This window comes from Manis pentadactyla, chromosome 1 (assembly GCF_030020395.1).
Source record: "Manis pentadactyla isolate mManPen7 chromosome 1, mManPen7.hap1, whole genome shotgun sequence".
NCBI lineage: Eukaryota > Metazoa > Chordata > Mammalia > Pholidota > Manidae > Manis > Manis pentadactyla.
The window spans coordinates 63,995,895-64,017,843 of NC_080019.1; the positions used below are offsets into that span (position 1 = coordinate 63,995,895).

At 46.5% G+C, this 21,949-nt stretch overlaps 2 protein-coding genes across 4 annotated transcripts in view; one reads left to right on the top strand and one right to left on the bottom strand.

Moving 5' to 3' along the window:
- The window catches only part of LTF (lactotransferrin), a 31,529-nt gene extending 22,611 nt beyond the window's left edge, over positions 1–8,918 (top strand). Inside the window, exons 12-17 of the mRNA XM_036883321.2 lie at positions 780–935; positions 2,637–2,778; positions 4,693–4,760; positions 6,560–6,744; positions 7,894–8,083; positions 8,696–8,918. Coding sequence (XP_036739216.2) covers positions 780–935; positions 2,637–2,778; positions 4,693–4,760; positions 6,560–6,744; positions 7,894–8,083; positions 8,696–8,730 — 776 coding nt within the window. The 3' untranslated portion in view covers positions 8,731–8,918. The remainder of the gene's footprint in view (positions 1–779; positions 936–2,636; positions 2,779–4,692; positions 4,761–6,559; positions 6,745–7,893; positions 8,084–8,695) is intronic.
- A 10,986-nt stretch (positions 8,919–19,904) lies between these two features.
- On the bottom strand, positions 19,905–21,861 carry CCRL2 (C-C motif chemokine receptor like 2). 3 transcript variants are annotated; one of them, XM_036883312.2, is made up of 3 exons: positions 21,569–21,845; positions 20,837–21,011; positions 19,905–20,191 (listed from the first exon to the last, which is right to left on the bottom strand). In XM_036883312.2, exons 2-3 carry the CDS (start codon positions 20,997–20,999, stop codon positions 19,953–19,955), a joined length of 402 nt encoding a protein of 133 aa, XP_036739207.2. In that variant the 5' UTR covers positions 21,000–21,011; positions 21,569–21,845; the 3' UTR covers positions 19,905–19,952. The 3 variants fall into 3 exon arrangements, with proteins under 3 accessions (XP_036739207.2, XP_036739205.2, XP_036739206.2); XM_036883310.2 differs by having other exon boundaries at positions 19,905–21,011; positions 21,569–21,861; XM_036883311.2 differs by lacking the exon at positions 21,569–21,845 and adding an exon at positions 21,436–21,544 and having other exon boundaries at positions 19,905–21,011.
- Between the last annotated feature and the right edge of the window lie 88 nt (positions 21,862–21,949).

Here is a 21,949-nt window from a genome sequence, read left to right on the forward strand (position 1 = left end):
ATCATGTTCTGGGCCATGTGGAAGGAGGGGTGTTAAATTGCTATTTCATATGGGTGAAGAGACAGTGGCCCAGAGAGTCTCGTGAAGTGCCCTGGATCGCACTCCCATCCGTGGATTATACTGTGGCAGGTCCTGGTCTCTAACGCTAGATCCCATGCTCTGTGCACCATCTCCACCTTGTCTGCCAGAGCTGATGCTTCCTCAGCTTCAGAAGAGCTCTGCACTTGCTCACCCCAGAAGTCTGTCTGGTATACTCTATCAGGAAGAGGATGGCCACCACACTGACCCCCTCACAGTGAAGGGCTGGTTTGAACTCAGCACAGGGGTTCTCGGAGACACACCCCTACGTCCGCACAGCACTTAGTCTGGTGGCTGTCACTGCTCTGGCCTGATGCATATTGCATATCACACTTGATGATTTGTGTCCTGTTGGGCTCATGCTTGTTGTTCAGCGTTCACTGCTGTAGTACCCCATTTCTGAAAGTGAGTGGCTGGTATATAACTCAGGGACAGTGTGTGGCTGGTCAAGGACGGTGTCCAGAAATATCTTAAAGGATCAGCTCTTCTTACTATTTCACTTCATAGGCCAGACACAATCTTGCCTTTAACACAGAGCAGCAGCTTATGCTTTTTGGGTCTGCCTGACAATGTCCGGTTGTCTGAGGGGATCACTGCCTGATGATGCTTCCTGACTGGTGATGGCCTGGGTTGCAGAGGACTGCCTTACAGTCGGTATGCCAGGCCCCTGGAGGTTCAGACTTGCTTTTCTGTCATCCAAGGCTATCTTGCTGTGGCAGTTGTCAGGAAGTCAGATGCCGACATCACCTGGAATTCTCTGAGAGGCAGGAAGTCCTGCCACACTGCCCTGGGCAGGACTGCAGGCTGGAACATCCCCATGGGTCTGCTCTTCAACCAGACAGGCTCCTGCAAATTTGGTAAGGTATCTGGAGGGAGTCCGGGGGTGGGCCGTCCTGCAGGCACATGTGGCTGTGGGGCCTTAGGGAAGGGAGGGCGGGGATTTGTAGGCTGACTGGCCCACAGGCCTCTCTTGGTATTGGCACGCTGTTCCTGTGGCCACCCCTGCAGTCATGGATGCTCTGAGGGGTTCTCTGCACACCTCCCCTGCCCCATCCGCCCACGCCACGGCAAGACCCCGGAGTGGCAGCCTGTTTCTGTGAGCCCTAATAATGGATACAGGTTCTGAAAAGGACAAATGTTACTTTTAAAAATTTCTTGGAGCTCTGGCTCTCCATTCCTCACAGGCTCTGGCTTCCTAATTTGGGAAAAGGCGCCTGCCTGCCTCATAAAAGGTGACTTCTGGCACTAAACAGAACTGACTTCTTACTCCACACTGCAAAGGAAGCCAAATAAGACCTCAGGGGTTCTAGTTCAGTCTGCTGCTGGGGCCGTCTGTCCCTGCCACACCCCACGCTCACATTCCATGCATAAGCCATGCCCTCTCTGCTGTGGGCCTGGTGACATGGCAGTGTGTGGCATGTTCTCACCCTGGCTCACCTCTGGGGCAGGTGGCCCCTCGGGCGGGTCCTGCAGTATTTTGAATGCGTTTGCATCCTGGCTCCGGCAGGCTGTTGTGTGGCTCTGCTCCTTACCAGCAGTGGGCGCTGGCGTCCCTCTTTCCAGCCCCACAGCGGCCTCTGCGGCGCGGGGAAGCTGCTCCCCAGCACTTCTCAAGGTTGGCAGATGGTGTGGCAGGGCTGCATGAGTCTGATAACAGGCGCTACTTGCTCCTTGAGGCAGGACTTTCTTTGTTTACTCTCTCCTTAACCCATAATAATCCACTTTAACTCCTTAAGGTGCATTAAGTCACGTGGTAGGTTAATTCAGATTAGGTTCAACTGCAAGAAAAGAAAACCCCAAATAGTAGAAGCTTAAACAGGCAGAAGTTTATTTTTCTTTCATGTGAGTGAAATCCAAGGTTGATTGTCTAGTATGATGAGCACATGGTGTCAGAAACTCGAGCTTCAAACATCTGGCCACTCTGATATATTGTGTCCATTTTCAAGGTCACTTAATGGCCCCTGTCACAACTGGAGGCCCAGTCCCTGCCCTGCATTCCATATGCAGAATGAAGGAAGGGAGGGAGAGGGAGGGGCAAAAGGCATGTGCCCACTCTCTTCTAAGGATATTTCTAAGATGCTGGCCCCCTAAACTCTTGCTCATATTTCACTGGTGAGCCCCTGGCCACATGGCTGTATTAGCCACAGGGCATCAAAGAAGGCTAGTCTTTATTCTAAGGGGCCAGGTGCCCAGGTAAAAAGCAGAGTCTGTTACCAAGGAGCAGGGGAAATCAGACCCTGGGGTAGGCAACCAGCAGGTTGTGTGGCACACGACCACCACGTTAATCAGGTGAGCCCCAGCTTGAGGCCGTGGTGGTGGGCCCCATTGTCCGGCCAGACCCTCATCTCCAGCCCCACTTATATTTCCCATCAATGCCCACAGTCTGACGTGTTTCTGATTTTGGTGGGTTCTGCGTTGGTGCTAACACGTTACTGCTCATGCTGGTGACTGAGTTCTGTCATGGGCAATATACTGGATGGAAAGCAAGCCCCACACCTATTAGACTGCTTATCTTGATCTGGGTCGAAAGAGCTGACCCCCACGTGCCTTCTCTACAGATGAATACTTTAAGCAAAGCTGTGCCCCTGGGTCTGACCCGAAGTCCAGTCTCTGCGCACTGTGTATTGGCAACGAGGCGGGCGAGGACAAGTGCGCGCCCAACAGCGATGAGAGGTACTTCGGCTACACTGGGGCTTTCAGGTGAGTGTCTCCCGACCTCCAGCTTCCTGGCGCTGCGCTTCTCAGGGGCCGACAGGGCCTGTCACAGCAGAGCGGGGCTCAGCCTGGGGGTCTGCTGACGGGCAGCACTGGTGAAGGCCCCCCCCCCACCCAGGGAGCGCAGGCTGGTGCCAGGGCTGTGTGACCTCAGCTCTGCTGGGCTCCACCCATGGCCTGGGGCCAAAGTCAACCTCAGTGGGTCTTGATGGCTTTATCCCCAAAACCAAATGAGCAGAGTATGTGGTATCTTAAGTCCTTTGTACAGTTTTGTGGGGAAGAATTCCCTTTCCCATAGCCAGCACCCTCTCCTTCAATGCAGGTCAGCATTATGTCTTATGTTTCACTTTTCTCTTTGATTTTGGCCTTAGAAAAGTCAAAGAGAACAGTATTGCAGTTGTTCTTCACTAGTAAAATAAACAATAAATCAAAAAATAAGTTTTCAGAATTCATGGATTATAATCACTGAGTAACTGATAGCAATGATCCACGGTCCACATTTCACAACCCTATACATCTGGATGTTGCTTTTCAGTGTGAAAGGCAGAGACCTCTCCTCCCCCTTTACTCAATTCTCCAAGAATATATTTGACCAGGAGATGGCGTCATGTATCTGAGGATGACACTGGCCAAACTGAGGTCTTTGAATTTTTAAATATAAATTCAGTAGCCTTCTCTCGAGTGAAAGAATGATAGGAATGTAGCTTCTACTATACTCTGAGCGACCCATAAGTATTTGTGAATGTACAAAAATATGTTTAAGGACTTGCAAATGGAAAAGTTAGGCTGTGAGTCCACTCAGAAATAGTGAATAGACACATGGCTGATAACAAACCCAAAGGAATCACGTAGTTTTCTTCTTCAAGTCCAAGGTAAGGTATTGGTTCATGGAAGCCCCTGCACTTCAGTATGCCTACTTATACTGCAAGGAAATGCTTTGGCTTTTGTTCAAATTGAAAGCTGGAACCAGAAGTCCTATTTACTTCTCTAATTCTAACTCATACTCTTAGATGGCTGGTTCTTATTTTTTGACTATGAACTATTTCTTGCTGACATTCCACTACTGAAGAAGATCCAGCTTCTCAGACATTCCTGTGTCTCTTGTACCTACAGCTCCTTTTTAACCCTCCAGTTTGGGGTGTCATCCAGTGTAAATGCTTTGAGAGCTGGTTTCTTGAAAAGTTTTGAAGTTAAAAAAAATTATTTTAATTCACTGGATGGAACATTTTCCTTTTCATCTGTTGATTCAAGTTATTCAGTTCTGGGAAATTTTATTTTCATTATTTTTTTGATAATTTCCATCCCATTTTCTCTGATTTATCTTTAAACTTTATTTCTTAAATTATTACACTATCCTGGATTATCATTTCATTTAGTTATTTCTTTTTCTTTCTTAATTTGTTCTTCTTTATCTTCTAGTTTCTGACATATTTGCTCAGTTTTGTCTTCTAATCATTATATCACTTTAAAGGATTTTTTTATGGTTTTAACTTTTTACTTTCGAAGGATTCTTTTTGTAGTTTGACTATTCCTTTTTAGAGCTTCTTGTTCTTGTTTCATGAACACTGCTCTTTCTTTCATCTTTTTAATGATATTTTCAGTTTCTGAAAAAAGTTTTACTCTCTCTCCTATATTGTCTCTGTATCCTCAGAGTATAATTGCTTTGATCTCCATCTTTTCCGGTATTTCTTCAGATATCCAATGGGATTTTAGGAGGAGGGAAGGTCTATATGTTTGATCAGTCTACCATTTTAAGCCATAAGTTCCTGGAAATATTTACCTTTATCTTTTCTATGCTTACTTTCATGTATCAGTTTTTGGAATGTCTATTACAAATATTTATGAAACTCTAATAGTTTATCTTCTCTGGCAATGTGTTTATTTTCTGGAACATTTTAGGTGCCTGGCTGAGAGGGCTGGAGACGTTGCATTCGTGAAGGATGTCACTGTCTTGGAGAACACTGATGGTAGGTGGAGATGTTTCCCTTTCTGCCTTGGACAGCATCTTAGACATCACAACATAGCCTAATGTTCAGATTTGTAACTGGGAATCTATTAAACCTTCTTCAGAATTTGGATCAGGTTAATTCCAGAAATCCTTTATCTCAGTTTCCAACATGGTATGTCTATTGAAGTGACATTGATCTTGAAACTGAGACCTCTCTTTCTCTCCCTCCCTCTCTTTCTCTTTCACAAGTGCACACACACACACACACACACACACACACACACACACACACGCACACTTACACCAGCTATACTAAGTAACAAATGGTGCCCTGGCTTTGTCTGGTCAGCCACAGAAGCATACCTGCCTGTCCCAGCCTATGGGAAACTGAATGTGGATGATACTTAAAAATTGAACATTTGCAAATAACATTTCCCTTAAGAAAGGAAGTTGGAGCCTTCATTCAGCCCCATGTGAGCCCTCATTCTGGAAACTCCTCGGGAGCTAATGGGGACAAAGTCACAGGCAGATGCAGATGGTGGAAGATAATGTACCAGTCACTGTGTGAATAATCACTCTCTCTTTTGATCTGTAGGTGAGAATACTAATTCAACATTCCTAGGCATTTGTTACCTTCCGGATTGCACCCTCTCCTTAGTCCCCACTCAGCCTCCCCACACCCTCTCTTCAGCAGATACCTTGGCATTTTGTCCCCCGAGAATGTACAGCCTCAGCTTTGGGCTTCCCTCCTTCAAAGATACCAACAGCCATAGCTGCTCCTACTCTGCTCCTCCTGACCTCCTCATGTCTCTAGAGAGAGTGGCTGAGGCCTAACATATAAATTCAGAATGATCTCAATATCAAATAGACAAAACCAAGAGAATGGATGAAGTGTTCTTTTCAGAAGAGAGGGCAGGAGAGAAGCAGAGGCCTGACTAATGAGCCTCTACTTACACACCGACATGCATATGGTTATATTGCAAATTTATGAACCATTAATATAGTTGATCTGCAGGGATCAGATTGATGTCAAATTGAATTTTAAGCTTCTCTGGGATTTTACAACTGTATTTTATTGGAATTGACTACATATATTTGGTAAACTTATAGAAGTTCCTATCCTTTTTCTGGTTATACAAACAACATTAGAAGAAAGGAGAGAACAGTTTCTTCTTGAACATAAACCAGCTATTTTTTTTTTTGGAAACTCACTGGAAAACATGGCACAGGTATGGAGGGGGTTCCTTTTACAAAATTTAAAAAATACCTAACAGCATCACTGAGATATAACTCATGTTATAAAATCTATCCATTCAATGTGCACAATTAAGGGGTCTCCACACAGTCACAGAGAGTGTTGGGCAACCAGTACAGCAGTCCAGTTCTAGGGCACCACACGTAACCCCATAAAGAAATGCTGTACCTTGTCGCCCTCCTCCAGAGCTGGCCGCCATCAGTCCACGTTCTGTCTCTAGAGGTTTGCCTATCCTGGACATTTCATGTAATACATGGAACCATGTATTATGTGGCTTTCTGTGACTGACTTCTTTTACTTAGCATCATGTTTTCCAGGTTCATCCAGGTTGTAGAATGTATCAGTACTTCACCTTTTTTATTCCTGGATTCTATTCCATTGCTTGGATGCAGTACTAAGGTGTGATGTTTGAAGTTTGTGCAGCCTGTGCAGGACGAAGCTTCCTTCTCTCTCTTTCACCTCAGTGCAATCCCAGTGTGTGCATCTCAAGAGTCCCAGCCACCTAGGAAGAACCCTTTGACCAAGCCACGCAGCCACAGCTGACCCGGCTTCTCTCTCCCCAGGAAAGAACCCTGAAGTGTGGGCGAAGGATTTGAAGCTGGACGAATTTGAGCTGCTGTGCCTTGATGGCACCAGGAAGCCTGTGGCTGAGGCTGAGAGCTGCCACCTGGCCAAGGCCCCAAACCACGGTGTGGTCACTCGGCAAGACAAGACAAAATACCTGGAAGAGGTGCTGTTTGACCAGCAGGTACAGGCAGCAGGGCCTTCTGCCTTACCCACATGGGCCTGTTGCGGGGTTGGGGGCAGCCACAGAGCTTGGTGAATCGGCCCATCTCAAGTCTTTCTTTCGAATCCCTCTTCTTGAGGCTGGTGGTGACAGTATTTGCTTCACACTGTGGGTCTTCTCAGAGTCTCAGTGAGGCCGAAGAGGCTTCTGACACTGGGCTTTCTGGGACTGACCAAACTCCTCCCTGAGGCTCATGTCCTGAACTTATGCTCACTACCTGGCCCAGAGACAGTTACTCTCCTCGCCACTCCTTGTATTCTTTAGGCAAATGAGGGAGACGATTGGGCCTTGGTCCACAACACCCCAGTAGACAATGGTTAACTCTGGTGATGTTGCCCATAGACCAGGGCCCTGCATTTACAATCTCTAAAAAGAACAAATCCAGACGTTCAAGAGTTAAGACATTTATGTGGAGTGATTTGAGGGAAATCCTATCATTTCCTTAAAGTCTGTGATTTTTCTGTGACAGCATCTAGTTTTGTATTAAAACGTGAAGTGTCCAGGTATCCTTTAAAGACACCTAATAATGGACTTGACGCCTGGCATTTGTGGAGCCCTCACTGTGGCACACCCTCCGGTGCTGGTGACAGGTCTGCCACCACTGAGGTGTTTGTTCTCACCTCTGTGGGAGCCCTCGGACATCAAGGAGGATCTGTGGCCAGGGGAGGCTAAGGAGATGATGGAGGCAATGATTTGCTCAGTGGCAGAGATGATTTCCAATGCAGACTGCCTCTGTGGGAGAGCTGGCCTATTAGGCTATTATAGGTGATAAATTTTTGGAAGGAAATGCAGGAATCCTCAGCTGTCACCGGGTGACCATATGAAGAAAGGACAGGTGGTGGGAGGTGAGACCAGGCCTGGGCCCTACCCAAGGCAGGTCTGCTGTCTCGGGGGTGGGCAGCGGGAGGACATGGGGCAGGAGAAGACACAGCCAAGGCAGTGGGACGACCCCAGAGCTCAGCACCGTTTGTCCCATGGTTCTCTCTGGGGTTCTCTGTCTGGGGGGGGGGTCCCATGTTTCTGGGTGGAAGCAATGTCCGTGGCCTCCCTTAATCCATAAACTCTCCGATTTCCCTCAGCTACTCACTTGCTGTCTGCTCTTTTGCACAGGCTCAGTTTGGAAGAAATGGATCCAAGTGCCCGAGCAAATTTTGCTTGTTCCAGTCTGAAACCAAAAACCTTCTGTTCAATGACAACACTGAGTGTCTGGCCAAACTCCATGGCAAAACAACATATGAAAAATATTTGGGATCAGCCTATGTCTCGGCCATTGCTAACCTGAGAAAATGCTCAACCTCCCGTGAGTGGAACCTAGGCGTTGATGAGAAACCACCATGGGTGAAGGTCAAGGTTGGAGGGACAAACAGCATTCTAGGAACAAAGATGGCTATAAAAATATTAAGGCAATATAATATCTCTGTTCTTCAGGAGATCTCAGTTTCATGGATGAGATGAAAGAATTAGAGAAAAAATGAAGTAGACAATATGCTAAATCTTTATAACACTGATTGAGACAGTCATGGCATTTTTAGAAACTGATAATTCATTTTATTCAGTAAAATGAATTGTGTGTTCATATAAGTATGTATGAGAATGTATGCATGTATACCTGTAGGTATATGTTTGCACACCTACAAACACACACACACACATAAGTACATGTGCATGTACACCGGGGGCTGTGTCACTCAGGCCAGGGCAAGGAACACGCAGGCTGGTGAGGGCCAGAGCTGCTTTGTGCTCCCCGGGCCCCTGCAGCTGGTAGGAGGAGGGCCCAGGAGACTGAGTGTGGCAAGTACTGACGTGCGCAGAGAAGGACAGGGGAAAGGCTCCATTTATTATCCCCCTTGATTGACCTCCTGGTTAAAAAGGCAATCAGTTTCTGAATGTCCTGCTTTGTTGTGTCCCCCAGCGCTTCTGGAAGCCTGTGCCTTCCTGCAGAGGTGAAGCCCAAGAAGCCCAGAAGCTGGCCCAGCCTCCCCGGGGGAGCCTCAGCTGCTCCCCGCTCCCAGCCCCATCCCCAGGAGAGCTGGGGCTTCCCTTTCCTGGGGGGAAATGCTCTGTCAGTCTCCTGTCTCCACACTCCCTGCTGTCATCTTAGCAAGAAATAAAACGAGAAATGCTGTTGATTTTCATTCCTTAGGGTGTGTGGTTCATCCTTTCCAAAATTTCCTCCTGAAGTATGTGTCTGACCAATTATCTTCACAGCTGGACCTTTCCTACCCTTTTCCAGGTCAAACTATTGCTCTTTCCTGTAATTTTGGGTGTGACATCTGATGGTCTGGAATCTAAGGACAGGCCAAGCAGCTGTTTCCCCAAGGGGATCTGGTTGGTCATTCACACGGTGTCTCAGTGTGTGTTATGCACATGTGTGTCCATGTGTGTGCATGCGTGCATCTGTATGTATGTGTGTGTGCATGCACACATGCATGTGTGTGTGTGTGCATGTGTGGATGTTGCTAGTGTGGGGGAGGTAATAGGCAATAGGAATCAAAGATCTGTGGAAGAACTAGATATCAAGGTTTATGAGTGGTATTTTAAATAAATTACATCGGTTATAGTGAATGTACAAATACAGGCATCATAGGAAAAGGTGAAAGACTTCTCTCCCTTGGCCTTATTGACCCTTAACCTCACGTTAGCCTCTAGTCACTGGCTTTTTCCCCACTTTTCTCAGCCAAGCTCTTCAAAGTGTGGTCTAAGGGAACTGCCTGCACTCCAGCAAGCAGGGGTAGGCAGCTCTGCTGCTGCACGCGGAGGCCTCTGGAATCTGCCAGGAAAGGACATTATTTAGGGTCTCATAGTCTGAGGATGAAAACTCACATTTTTGCTGCTTTGAATGATAGCCCAGATACATAGTCCATCCTCACTAGCCCAGGAAGGTTATTCAGTGAGCAATGTTTGATTGTGTAGCCATATTAGCTATAATGCCAGCACCATAAAACATAATATTTGAACAATTGGGACTTACTTGTATAAAAAAGATCCTAAGGCAACATTAAAAGCCCACCAGTGAAATCCCCTTTTGTGGATGAAATTAAATTTCAAGATCTAACTTCACTGCATGCATTAGGTCATGCTAAGTTACATCAAAATCGTAGCGGCTTACACCATGAAGATCTGTGTCTATTTCAGACCCACATCTGTCTTGGGTCATAAATGGCTCTGCTGCTTATCTATTTTGAGCCCCAGGCTGAGCCAGCAGCCCCATCTGGGGCACGTTGGCCTTGAGACGGGGGTGGGGGGTGGGGGGGGAAGAAGAGATGGAAGTACCACACAACACCTAGAGCTTCTGCTTGGGGGAGGTCATACCATTTCCATCACTTCATCGCCCAAAGCAAGTCAGAGGCCATGACACCAGGGAGGCAGGCATGTGTATCCCACAGCGAGAGGCCCCATAGGAAGGGGCGCTGAGTATTGGGCATAGGGCACTCTGTTTCCCTCTCATTTCTGGGTCTGAGGCAGTACCAAAGCAGGTCTTTACTAGTATCTGAGCAAGAATGAAAAAAACGGGTGAACTTGTGTCTGACTTTTAGGGTGGCTGGAAAGTCCTTCTTAGAGTCTGCTTGTTAGGTCAGTATCTTGTGAGGCCAGGTCTGTTGAGAAAAGTAGGCCTTTTACCCTAATGGTGAGAGGTTGGAGCCAAAGAAATAGAGCTGATCTGCTCTATTAAATGAAAAGGGGAACTTATGGTTGACTATAGGTGGGGAGAGCTATGAAGATGGCAAAACACTTCGCTGTTGGAGAGGATGGAGAGGGTGAGTGGGCCCCAAGAATACAGCAACTCAGGTTCCAATGAAAAATGTAGTCATGGGACAGTTCCTACCCATGATGGCTTTATCACTGATGCCTAAAACATCAATGGCTAACCCATATTGGCTATCTTGCCCCTTTCTCTGGGAAATAAACAGCCAGGACAGGGTTTGTGTGCTGGGAAAGCATGAGGAGAGAGGCTAGCAGCCCCCAGGAATAAAAGGATGGTAAAAATCAGTAGCTGAGGGGGTGAAGATCAGTAGCTGGGATGTGGTGGTGAAAGGTGGCCAGAAGAGAGTGAGGCCCCCGGGAATCTGAGGGGCTTTTGAGGAAGACCTAGAGCCTTGTGCAATGCAGGAGATAGGCCTGAGGGATAGTACTTGAATTTTACAGGACAGTCTCACCCCAGAAAGCAGGGGATATGGAGACTCTTGGGTAGAGATGGAGGAAAAGAAGAAAAAGCACATTTCTTTAGCTTTAGCTTTGGCAGGACGACAGCCAGAGTTTTCTGGTCATCAGAAGGAACCAACTGTGTGGCTTTGTCTTAGCCAAGAGAAGCATCCCTCTGAAGGGCTGTGAGGTTCTGCATGTCTCATATCCTTGGGGAAAAAACAAACCTAAAATCTGTGTCCACAGTAACCTATCCAGACAGTCATATTCATGAATTCTTGCAAAAGCTGGAAATGTGCACTTAGAGTCCCAGCAGTACTGAAGTGCTTCTTTCTCCTCCTACTCAATGGCGATGCCCCGAAGTTCTGGCCCCCGAACTGCCACGTGACGTGGGGCCCCACATCCTTTAATCCCTAGGCTGAGTTGAGTGCAGGCTCTATTTGGTGTCCCCACTTTCACTTCCTCGAACCTCAAGTCCCTTACCATCTCCAAGGAAACTCGTGGCCTTGCATGCTGTATAGCCCCTGCTCTTTGCCTTTCTCTCCTGCTTTACCTTCAAGGCCTGCTAGGCCTGCAGTAAGTGGCAGGATCTTTGCCCTCCTCCCTGAAATCCCCTCCTCCCCTGATGTGGTCCTGGGGTAAGATTTCCCCTTATCCCATTTCTCATGGTGGGAGAATGACCTCCAACAGATTACGAAATGTAACCTGACCTTCTTGTTGTCAGATCTTTGTGTTCAGAAACGCAAAGGGAAACACTGCTTTCTTGACCTATGGTTCTGCTCTAGGTCTCTTGTATGAGATGTTCAATTTTCTAAGGCTTGGTTATGCTACTTTAGCTTTTAAGCACATAAAAACCACAAAAACAAATACCAAAATGCCCCTTAAATTTCTGTTTCCTTCTCACTGAATTGGGAGAGAATCTGAGAGTGTCATTTCCTAGTCATACCCCAATATTTCAAATTATTAGGTTAGGGATATATTTGTTCCTTCACCCTCTACCAACCAGAGAAAGGGGAAGAAGGAAGACAAGACAGGAGTGCGTGACCTGCAGGAGTGAGAACACCCTCGGCCCCAGACCTTGCCCCACGGGGACATGAACACGGAGGAGCAACATGCTCCACAGGGTCACAAAGTGACCTCACTCTCTTCTGGCCACCTTTCCAGCTACTGATCTTTACCACCCTTTTATTTCTGGGGTCTGCTAGCCTCTCTTCTCATGCTTTCCCAGCACACAAACCCTGTCCTGGCTGTTTATTTCCCAAAGAAAGGGGCAGGATAGCCAATATGGGTCAGCCATCAGTATGTGTGTTGAGTGCCACCCTTCTCCCCACCTTCCACCGCCAGCAATGGTGGTTTAGCACTGCTTTACCTGTAGGTAAGAAGAAAGCCCCAAATGGTATGTCAGGCATCTTTTCTTTTCTGAGCCTGACTTTTCCTCATCTTCCTGAAGTGGAATTAACCTTGTACATATGTGAAGAGTCTTCAAACAAGCTAAGAACCCAAGCACACATCAAGGAGAATAAATGTCCGTGTGCAGTGTGCCCGCCCACCGGACGGAGGGCCAGTGTGATGAGAGGGAAACACCGCCTTAGAAGAGGTGGCTGCGGGCATGTCACAGTGCCTGGTCACAGAACAGTCAGAGGGGCCCCGCCAGGACCTCTGTGCAACGCCGGGAGGTCACCCTTTCCCAGCGTAGTGCAGCCCTCTGCCTGGAGGTGCAGAAATTCTGAAGAAATTCTGTTGTAATGAGATACTCCATTTAAAAATTGCTAATTTTCCTGTCCATGCTTTTTCCTGTGAGTTGGAAATAGTGTGATGACTACTCAGTCTGGAAATGTCAACACGTACTGTATTCTTTTAGCATAATAATATTTCATTGCATAATAATCTAATGCTTTGTCATCTGATTTGATAACAAAATAATCCACAGTCTATATTAATAGTGTAACAACCAAAGTTCATTTTTCTCTTCTTACTCTGACATGAGGGATATGCATTAGTAATAAAACTAAATAAAAATGTGACATGCCTCTATAAAGGTAAACTCTCTACTCATGACACTTATAACACCAGATATGTGGATTTTCTATGCTAAGCAATTCTCTAATTCTCTGTGGGCACCAACCGGTGTCCCGCAAGTCAGTTCAGTTCTGACACTCAGCACGTGGAGATAGCATAGATGCCACAGTTAAGAGCTCAGCCCACAATGCTGCCCTTCTCCTTCAGACATCATCACAAGTAGTGGATTCCCAGGTCACCTTCTATCCAACTTGGCTACAAATTGGAGGTTCTCAAGACCCCCTCTTCAGGTTTGATCATTTGTTGCAATAGCTCCCAGAATGCCAGGAAACACTTTACTTACTGTTATTGATTTATATGAAGGTAATTATAAAGGATACAAATGAATAGCCAGGTGAAGAGGCACACAGGTTGAGGTCCAGAAGCATCCTGAGCACAGGAGCTTCTGTCCCCATGGAATTGGGGTGGGCCACCCTCCCAGCACATGGGTACATTCACTAACCAAGAAGCTCTCTGAATCCTATAGTGTAAGGATTTTGTGGAAGTTCCGTTATCTAGGCATGATAGACTAAATCATTGGCTAGACGATGACAGCTCAGTCCTCAGTCACTCTCCCATCCCTGCAGGTTAGGAAGTACAGCTGAAAAGTTCCAACCCTCTAATCACATGCTTGGGTCTCCTGGCAACCGGTTCCCAACCTGAGGCTATCTAGGGGACCATCTAGAATCACCTCATGAGCATAAACTCAGGTCTGGTTGAAAGGGGCTTATTATGAATAACAAGAGACACTCCTATCACCCCACCGCCCAGGGATAGAGACCACAGATATATTATTGTATCACAACATCGCAGTGCAGTACTTGAAATGCAATTGAATTATAACTGCCTGTGATTTGTAATGCAGGAGCAGCAGGGGGAAGTGAAGAGAGTGTCACATACCATCTGCATCACAGCTCATTGGCTCAGCCACTGTACTGCGAAAGCAGCCAGTGGCAATACATATATAAATAAATGTAGCTGTGTCCCAATAAAACTTAAGGACACTGAAATTTGAATGTCATGTAATTTTCATGGGTCATGAAATAATCTTTTGCTGGAAATATTTTTTCTCTAACTATTAAAAATTGTAGAAGTAATTCTTTGCTCATGGGCCACACAAAAATAGGTGGCAGCCTGGACTTGGCCCAAGGGCTGTAGTTTGACCACCGCTTTTCCAGTCTGCAGCTATTTGTGCTGCGGTAGGACCATCTCTGCCTCCACCCATCCACTCTTTGAGGGTGGGCTCTGCCTCCACCCATGTGCAGGACCAGCTCCTGGAGGTGCTCTAGAAGCAGGAGGACAGCCATCGCCTCGGGTGTTGTGACAGCCAGGAGCGACACCTCAGTGCTGGGGGTTGGTGGACCACAAACCTGCCAGGGCTCCGACGGCTCTGGCGCCTGGTGCGGTGGGACTGCAAGGTGCACCATCAGGTCTCTTTCCTGGCAGTGTGGGTTCGCTCTTGGGGGAGAAGCCGGCACTGTGTGGTGAGGTGAGCTGTCCGTCATATCACATCAGGGGAACAGCCTGTGCTCTAAAGTCATCAGGAAAATTGACAAAGCTGCCTACTTTTTTCCTCAGGGAGTTAGTTTTTACCCATAATGGGCAGTCAGAATCATTTCACTGGCCATTGTTTTCAGGAATAATTTGGGCCAGTCCTGAGTGGGAGAAGGCAGTGGCCTGGGCAGCAGGACATCCAGGACCAGTCTCACCTCTGCTGCTGTGTGGCTTGAGTAAGTCCCTTACCTTCTCTGGGCTTAGTTTTATTTGTGGGTGAAATGAGGCGCTTGGGCTTCTTCTCTTTCCATCTCCCCTACAGGTTGACTTTGACCCCAATCAAAGACTGGAAAGGGGGAAACTTAAAATTTGTACTTGTCAATCTTTTTTCTTTGTTTTCCTTCAGACTATCAAAGTCAGTTTTCCCTTTTAACTTTATCTCATGAAAAATTCTGTTTATGCAGTGTGGGTCAGCGAGGGTTCAATGAACATCCATGGACCCTACATCTGGATTTGACGATTGTTAATATTTTGACATGTTTTTCCTCCTCATTTCCTCTATTTGTATACATGGTGTGTGTGTGTGTGTGTGCACGCGCACGTGTATGCATGTGCATGTATGAGATTAAACAATTTGAATGTAAGTGGTGGTCACTATTACATTTCACCCCTGAATTCTTTAGCATGAATCCTCTAAGAATAAGGAAATTCTTCCACATAATCATAATTTCATTGTCACACTTGAAAATGATAATTCCATGTCATCTGATACCTTGTTCACATTCATATTTTCCCACTTCTCCCTAGAGTGTCTTTAAGCTTTTTTTTAAGGAAGTGCTCCCACTACTCATTGGCAGTCAACCCCTCCCTCTTCACTTCCCTCATAGGCATCAATGTCACCTCTTTGGGGGTGGAGGAGCGGCGACAAATAACAGCACCTGTGTTAGCAGCAGTCTCTCCCTTGGCCGCCTCCGCATCCATCACCGTGTCCCATCTCTTCTAGTTCATTCAGAGATGAACTAGACAGACTCTGCCCTGGAGTCCTTCAGAGATGAGAGAGCAGAGAAACAATGAGTATACACATGAATTGTCACCAGATGGAATTGGCACAGGCTTGGGGACAGGCTGTGTACTTTGCAAAGGACTGAGGGCCTGGTTGCACAGTGTAGCTGAGAAGGGTCCTGAGACATGGTGAGCAGGCTGTGTGCACCCCTAGATAGTATGCAGCAGGCACGCTGCAAAGACAGGCGCCTGAAGGAGCACGTGGGGAGCATGTGTGCAGGGACTCAGGTGGGGAGGGCTGTCCGCAGATTCACAGAGCACACTTGCTGAGCTGACCGTGTGGTCGAGGGCAGAAGAAAACATTTTTGGTGAAGTATAGTTGATGTACAATATTACAGTAGTTTCAGGAGTACAACACAGTGATCCAACAATTATGTACATAGCAAAATGCTTACCATAATGAGTGCAGTTCCCAAGTGCATAAAGTTATTACAATATCATTGACCATATTCCCAATGCTGTACTTTTCCTCCCTATAAGTTATTTATTTTATAATTGAAAGTTTGTACTTCTTTAACCCCTTCGCCTATTTTGCCCAAAACTCTCCTCTCATGGCAACCATCAGATTATTCTCCATGCTTATGCATCTATTTCTTTTATTTGTTTATTTTTTAGATTCTACATATAAGTGATATTACATGTATTTATCTTCCTCTGGCTTATTTCACTTGGCATAATGCCCTCTGGATCCATCTTATGGCTGAATAACATTCCATTGTGTATATGTACCACATTTTCTTTATCCATTCATCTATTGATGGACACTTAGGTTGCTTCCATATCTTGTCTATTGTAAGTAATGCTGCGATAAACATAGGGGTGCATATATCTTTTGAATTAGTGATTTGTTTTCTTTGGGTAAATTCCCAGAAGTAGAATTACTATGTTATACAGTACTTTTATTTTTAATTTTTTGAGGAAGCTCCATATTATTTTTAATAGTGATTACACCAGTTTACATTCCCACCAACAGTGGAGGAGGGTTTCCTTTTCTCCACAGCCTCACCAATGCTTGTTTTTTCTTGTCTTACTGATAATAGCTATTCTGACTGGTGTGAGGCGATATCTCACTGAGGTTTTGATTTGCATTTCCCTGATAATCAACCATGTGGAGCAATTTTTCATGTGTCTGTTGGCCATTTGTATTTCTTCTTAGGAAAAAATGTCTATTCAGTTCTTCTGCCCACTTTTTCATCAAATTCTTTGTTTTTTGTTGTAGGTGATGCAGGTGAGATGATCTAATCCCCCCTCCCCCACCACTCCCTGAACAAAGAAGCAGGGGTATGGTCACATATCCCCAGTTCCTTTTGTCAAATATATCAGTCACTTACCTGGAGTGGCTGCAGGAGGCCAGCATGGGAGGAAAAGGCCTATGTGAACTGAAATTCAAGCCTCCTCAGGGTGCAGTCAGGATCTGGGGAGGGAGCCAGGGGAAGTGCTGTGTGGCAGTGTCCTGCCAGCCAGTTACCACCTGCTCACTCAGCTGTCCTCACAGCCAGCAGCCTGGGGGGGAAGGCGCCTTATCCCCAGTCGTCTAAGGTGCAAGTAAGCTAGATGGCTTACGTTAGGACCCACAGGGAGAGACAGACACCACTTCCCACCCTTCCCACCCCCTCCCAGAGCAGGCTGGCAAGGGTCCCCAGGGAGGTGACTCATTCCCCTCCACAGATCTATAGGTCACATCAGAGGGAAAGATCAAGGGACTCAGAACCTGAAATGTGGGTCAAGATTTTCTTCTGTTAGATATGCCAGAGATGGTTCTTTGGAGAAGAACTTTGCTCTTCGCCGTGTCTATAAGTGGGTGGCTGAAGGGAGCAGCAATTGTAGGAACCTCCCTCCCCCAATCCCCAGGACTGCTGGGAAACTTCCAGAGCAGCAATACTGGGGAGCTCATTCCATAGACCAAACCCTAGAGGCAAGTATGGAAGTGCTGGGTGGCGGCAAGAGCATTGGGTTTGCTGTCAGCAAATGAAAAGTCCAGACTGACCCTTGGAAACGCTGTGATTTAAGTCTCAGTCTCCACACTTTTAAAATGAGACTGATACTCAAATTTCCTTTGAAGGACTCATGTGGCACAGATACGTCTGGGAAGGAACTGTGTGAAGGATAAAATCCTACTGAAATTCAGTCTGGGTGTGAGAGCCTGAGACCAGAAGAGGGTAAGCAGTTCTTAGGAGGTGGGTAACATGGGGGTAACACAGCATGTTTGAAAAAAAGAGAAGTAAGCTCAGCCATTGCTGAACTGAAATTCAAATTTAACTGGGCATCTTGTCTTTTTTTTTCAACTTCAAATTTTATTGCTTTTTCATTCACTGTATCCATCGTGTTTCCTTTTTTCAAATTTGTTTCATTAGTAGTACCACAAATATATAGAATTGAGATGGATAGGAAATTGCTCATGAGATTTCAGGCTTTCAAATGTCCCAGATCCAAATTACCTTGACCTTCCATCCACTCTTTGAGTGTGGGCTCTGCCTCCACCCATAAGACATTTCTTTTTGCATTAGCACATGATTTCCAGGCAAAAATAGAAACACTGTAGTTTTTCTTGACTGTGTAGCCACCTTCTCTTTGCCTTTTCACCGGTGGTTAGTTTTTCTAATGCAGTAGTTCATGGAAAAGTGCAGGAGCGTGTCCTGTTTTTTGGGTGGCCGTCTCCTTGTTCTGGTGCGGGAGGATGACCCCGTTCCGAGCGCACTACCTGTGAGTGCACCGTAGCTGGATCACTCAGCATGGCTTTAGGGCTTCAAGCGTCATTTCCCTCTCGGTCTACTGTAAGACTTCATAGATCCTTACCTCTCTGTACTCCATGTTTTCATTCTTAAAATTAGGATGGGATTTGTTCTTTGAGTTCATCACCGTGTCTGTAAACATCTGAAAAATCATGCTATTTTCTCTGAGATTTCTGCCGTACTTGCAGTAGGAGAAATGGATGGAGAGTCCAGACCTGCTTGTATAAATCTGTGAAGAGAATTTCTCTGTCCCTATTCCTTCTCTTCTTGAACGTCTTAGCCTTCTTTTCATATCTGCTGGGATACTTTCTTCTGTAGTCTTGCTCTTGATGGTCATGGTATTTTTGTTTGCCTTTTTAATGTCCTTCTGGATGGAGCCCTCTTAGTCAGTTTGTGCTGCCCTAACGAAATACCACAGACTGGGTGGCTTCAGCAGCAGACATTTATTTCTCATGGTTCTGGAGGCTGGGAAGTCCAAGGCCAGGGTGCCAGCATAGTCAGGCTCTGGTGCAGGCTCTCTCCCGGGCCTGCAGACGGCCGCCTTCTCGCTGTGTCCTCACAGGGTGGAGAGAGAGCGTGCAAGCTCTCTGGGGCACTAATCCCATGATGTCACCACCCTCATGACTTTACCTAACCCTCATTGCCTCCCAGATGCACCCACTTATACAGATGCCATCACACTGGGGGTTAGGGCTTCAACATATGAATTCAGGGGGATATGTTTCATCCATAGCGCCCACCAGGTACATGGGTGGGCCATCTGTGCTCCCTGCAGAGTCTCCCAGCCTGATACCATCTACCCCTCCTCCCTCCTCAGTGATGGAGGTGAGAGGCTGTAGTCCACAGGTGCCCCATATTTCATCTGTCAACTCTACTTGGGATATGTAACAGACACAGAGGCACGTGGTCTCCACATGCTAACTGTTGTGACATTTTGTAGTCACAGGCTGGTGAGACCTGAGATATGTGTTACACCAAAAAGGACAAAACATGCATTGGTTTGCCATTTCTAAACATACTCTTACATTTATGACTGTTAAATAGTAAAAGGAAGTACTAGAAACCTTGGGAGGCTCACAGCTTGCAGGCATCCAGGGACCTTGGGGATATGGCAAGTAACCAAGAAATTCCACGGACGATTCCACAGAGCAAGTGCTCTTCCTCTGTTTATCCACAGTCTCCAGCTAGCCAGTTCTTTTCATTACCTGCAGGAAAATATGCCTTAAAATTACTTCTATATGAATGGGTTGCTTCTAATCTGGAATGTGATCCAATTGGTTTTAAGAGCACATATTTATTTCATGTGTTTTCTTGTCCAATTTTTGGAAGTTGGGCATGCTGGACAAAGCATAGGCTCTGGGGACAATGGCACCTTTATGGCCCAGACCTGCCACTCTCTTGCTGTGTGATCTTAGACACATTTCTGAGCGTCAGCTTCCTCCCCAGAGAAATGAGACTAATTCCACCCACACCACAAATGAGAAGTGAGGTGTGAAGGAGCTCACGTTTATAAGAGCCTAGCACAGCACCCAAGGCAAATTCAATGCTCAGAAATGCTCGTTCACCAGCCCCTTTTCTTCCTGTATCCTATTTAATATGCAAATGTGTAAGAAAATTACACAAAACAACACAACAAGACAAAAGCCAATGTTTATTTATCCCAATTTTGAGAAGGCTAGTTTACATGTCCGTGGAACATTCCCCTTCCTCCCTGGGTGCCTCTTGTGCAGAGTCCTCAGGCTGAAGCGGAGCGTCATCACACAGATGGCGGAGGCGGCAGAGGTGTTTCCCAAATTCCTTGTCGAGAAATACACAGAGGAAAGGGTTGACGCAGCAGTGGGTGGCAGCGATGATTTTCAGCACATGAACACTTTTGTCCAGGTCGTAGTTGCTCTTGCAGTCATGCAGGGAGAAGTGTTCTTTGAAAGTAGACAGGAAAAGTGCGATATTGTAGGGTCCCCACATTAGAAGGAAGGCAACCATGATGGCGAAAACAAGCTTGAAAAGGTCACGCTGCTTCCCCCTGAGCCTGAGTGTTTTTCTCATCTGCACGTAGCAAAACACAAAAGCAAACAGTGGAAAAAGAAATCCCAAAATGTTCATCTTTAGGGTCAGAAAATACTTCCAGAATGTCTCGTCAGCTGGCAGAAAATGAGGTCTGCTAAAGAAGCACTGGTATGTCTGGCTTTCCACCTGAGGCTTGTAAAACATGCATTCTGGCAAAATGACCAGAATGACTGTCCCCCATGTCAGAACGCTTGTGACAGCGCCGCAGCGCACCTTCCCAGCCCAGGCAGAGCTTTTCACGTGGAGAAACACCACATACCTCTGCACAGTCAGAAGAGCGTTGAAAAACGCCTCACTATAGAGGCCTATGGAGTAGAGGGCAATGAGAATTTTGCAAAAAGGATTCTCAAGAATCCCCTCCTGGGAGACAGTGTAAGCCCAGAACAGCAGGGTCAGCAAGAAACACAAATTAGCAAATGCCAAGTTCAAGAAATAGATATTTTCCACATGTTTGAGTCCTTTATATTTTACCAGAATAAGTACAGCCAAAACATTACCCAGGAGGCCAGCGATGAACACTGTCGTGTAGAGCGGTGGCACCAGGTGGGCTGAGAGGGACCTGGTGTTGTACTGATCGCATTGAGCTGTTTTGTAATTGCTCATGTCGTCCACTATGAGGACGTCATACTCGTCCTCTGGTGCTGACGTGTAATTATCCATCTTCGGGCTGCCCTGTGGAGAAATGAAAGATGATTTTCCCTTCGTGAGAGATGAGAGGTCCTGGAGGAAGCCACAAGGAGGACGAGGGCCAGTCAGCCGTGCTTTCCCTTTTCTGGTGCTTAATTTTGGCCCCAGTCAGTCTATATCTCAGAGGCTGAAAATAAACATTTCTTTCACATGTCCCCGCTTCCTGAGAACACCATTATAACTGACTTACATTTAGCACTTAGGTGCTTAGTAGCAGGCTAATACCACAGGAAATAACAGAAAGCATTACACTTCTTCACAGAACTTACACTCTCTTGGTAGAAACAAAACTTGTTTCCTTGAAGGTGACTGTAACAAAACACACAATTAAAGGGAACCAAGTACCCTGATCTAGGTTCATGAAATTGGTGTCAGTCATGCTTTCTGTGTGTTTAAAAAGTTTGCTCACCCTCCGAAGCAGCTTCCTGGGCCAGGCTGGTGTCTAAGTTGTTCTCTCAAAGGATGGGAACAAATGTTTGCAAAAGTGAAACCATCCTCGGCATCAGCGTGGACATAACTGGTTAAGCACATAAATGACTTACCACTTGACTGAGTTCCTGGAGGGAAGGGCACGGCCTCCTGGCCTACCATCCAAGCTGCTGTGGGAATGGCCTGGGACAGCTGAAAAACCAGCTTCCTCGTGACAGATGGTCCTAACACCCTCAGGGGCAGAGAAGCCACTGGTTATCCCCTGGTACTTCCACCCACTGGTCACAGGTCTTGGGAATAACTAAAATGAAGCAACTTGAAAGCTCCCCCAGACCTCTAGGGAGTTTCTTAAGCCTCTGAGAGAAACCAGGAAGTTGTTTTGTCCTTCCGTCCCATCCCCCCGCCTTTGATTTCCCCGTGGCCTTCAGACAGCAGTCCTCCTGGCTGCCCTAGATAAGGGAACTGAGTTAGATCTGCTCCTCAGTGATACCACG

What these genes read in the sequence shown, in the direction of transcription:
- CCRL2 (XM_036883310.2), bottom strand. Translation starts at nt 20,999, where the DNA reads ATGGATAATTACACGTCAGCACCAGAGGACGAGTATGACGTCCTCATA.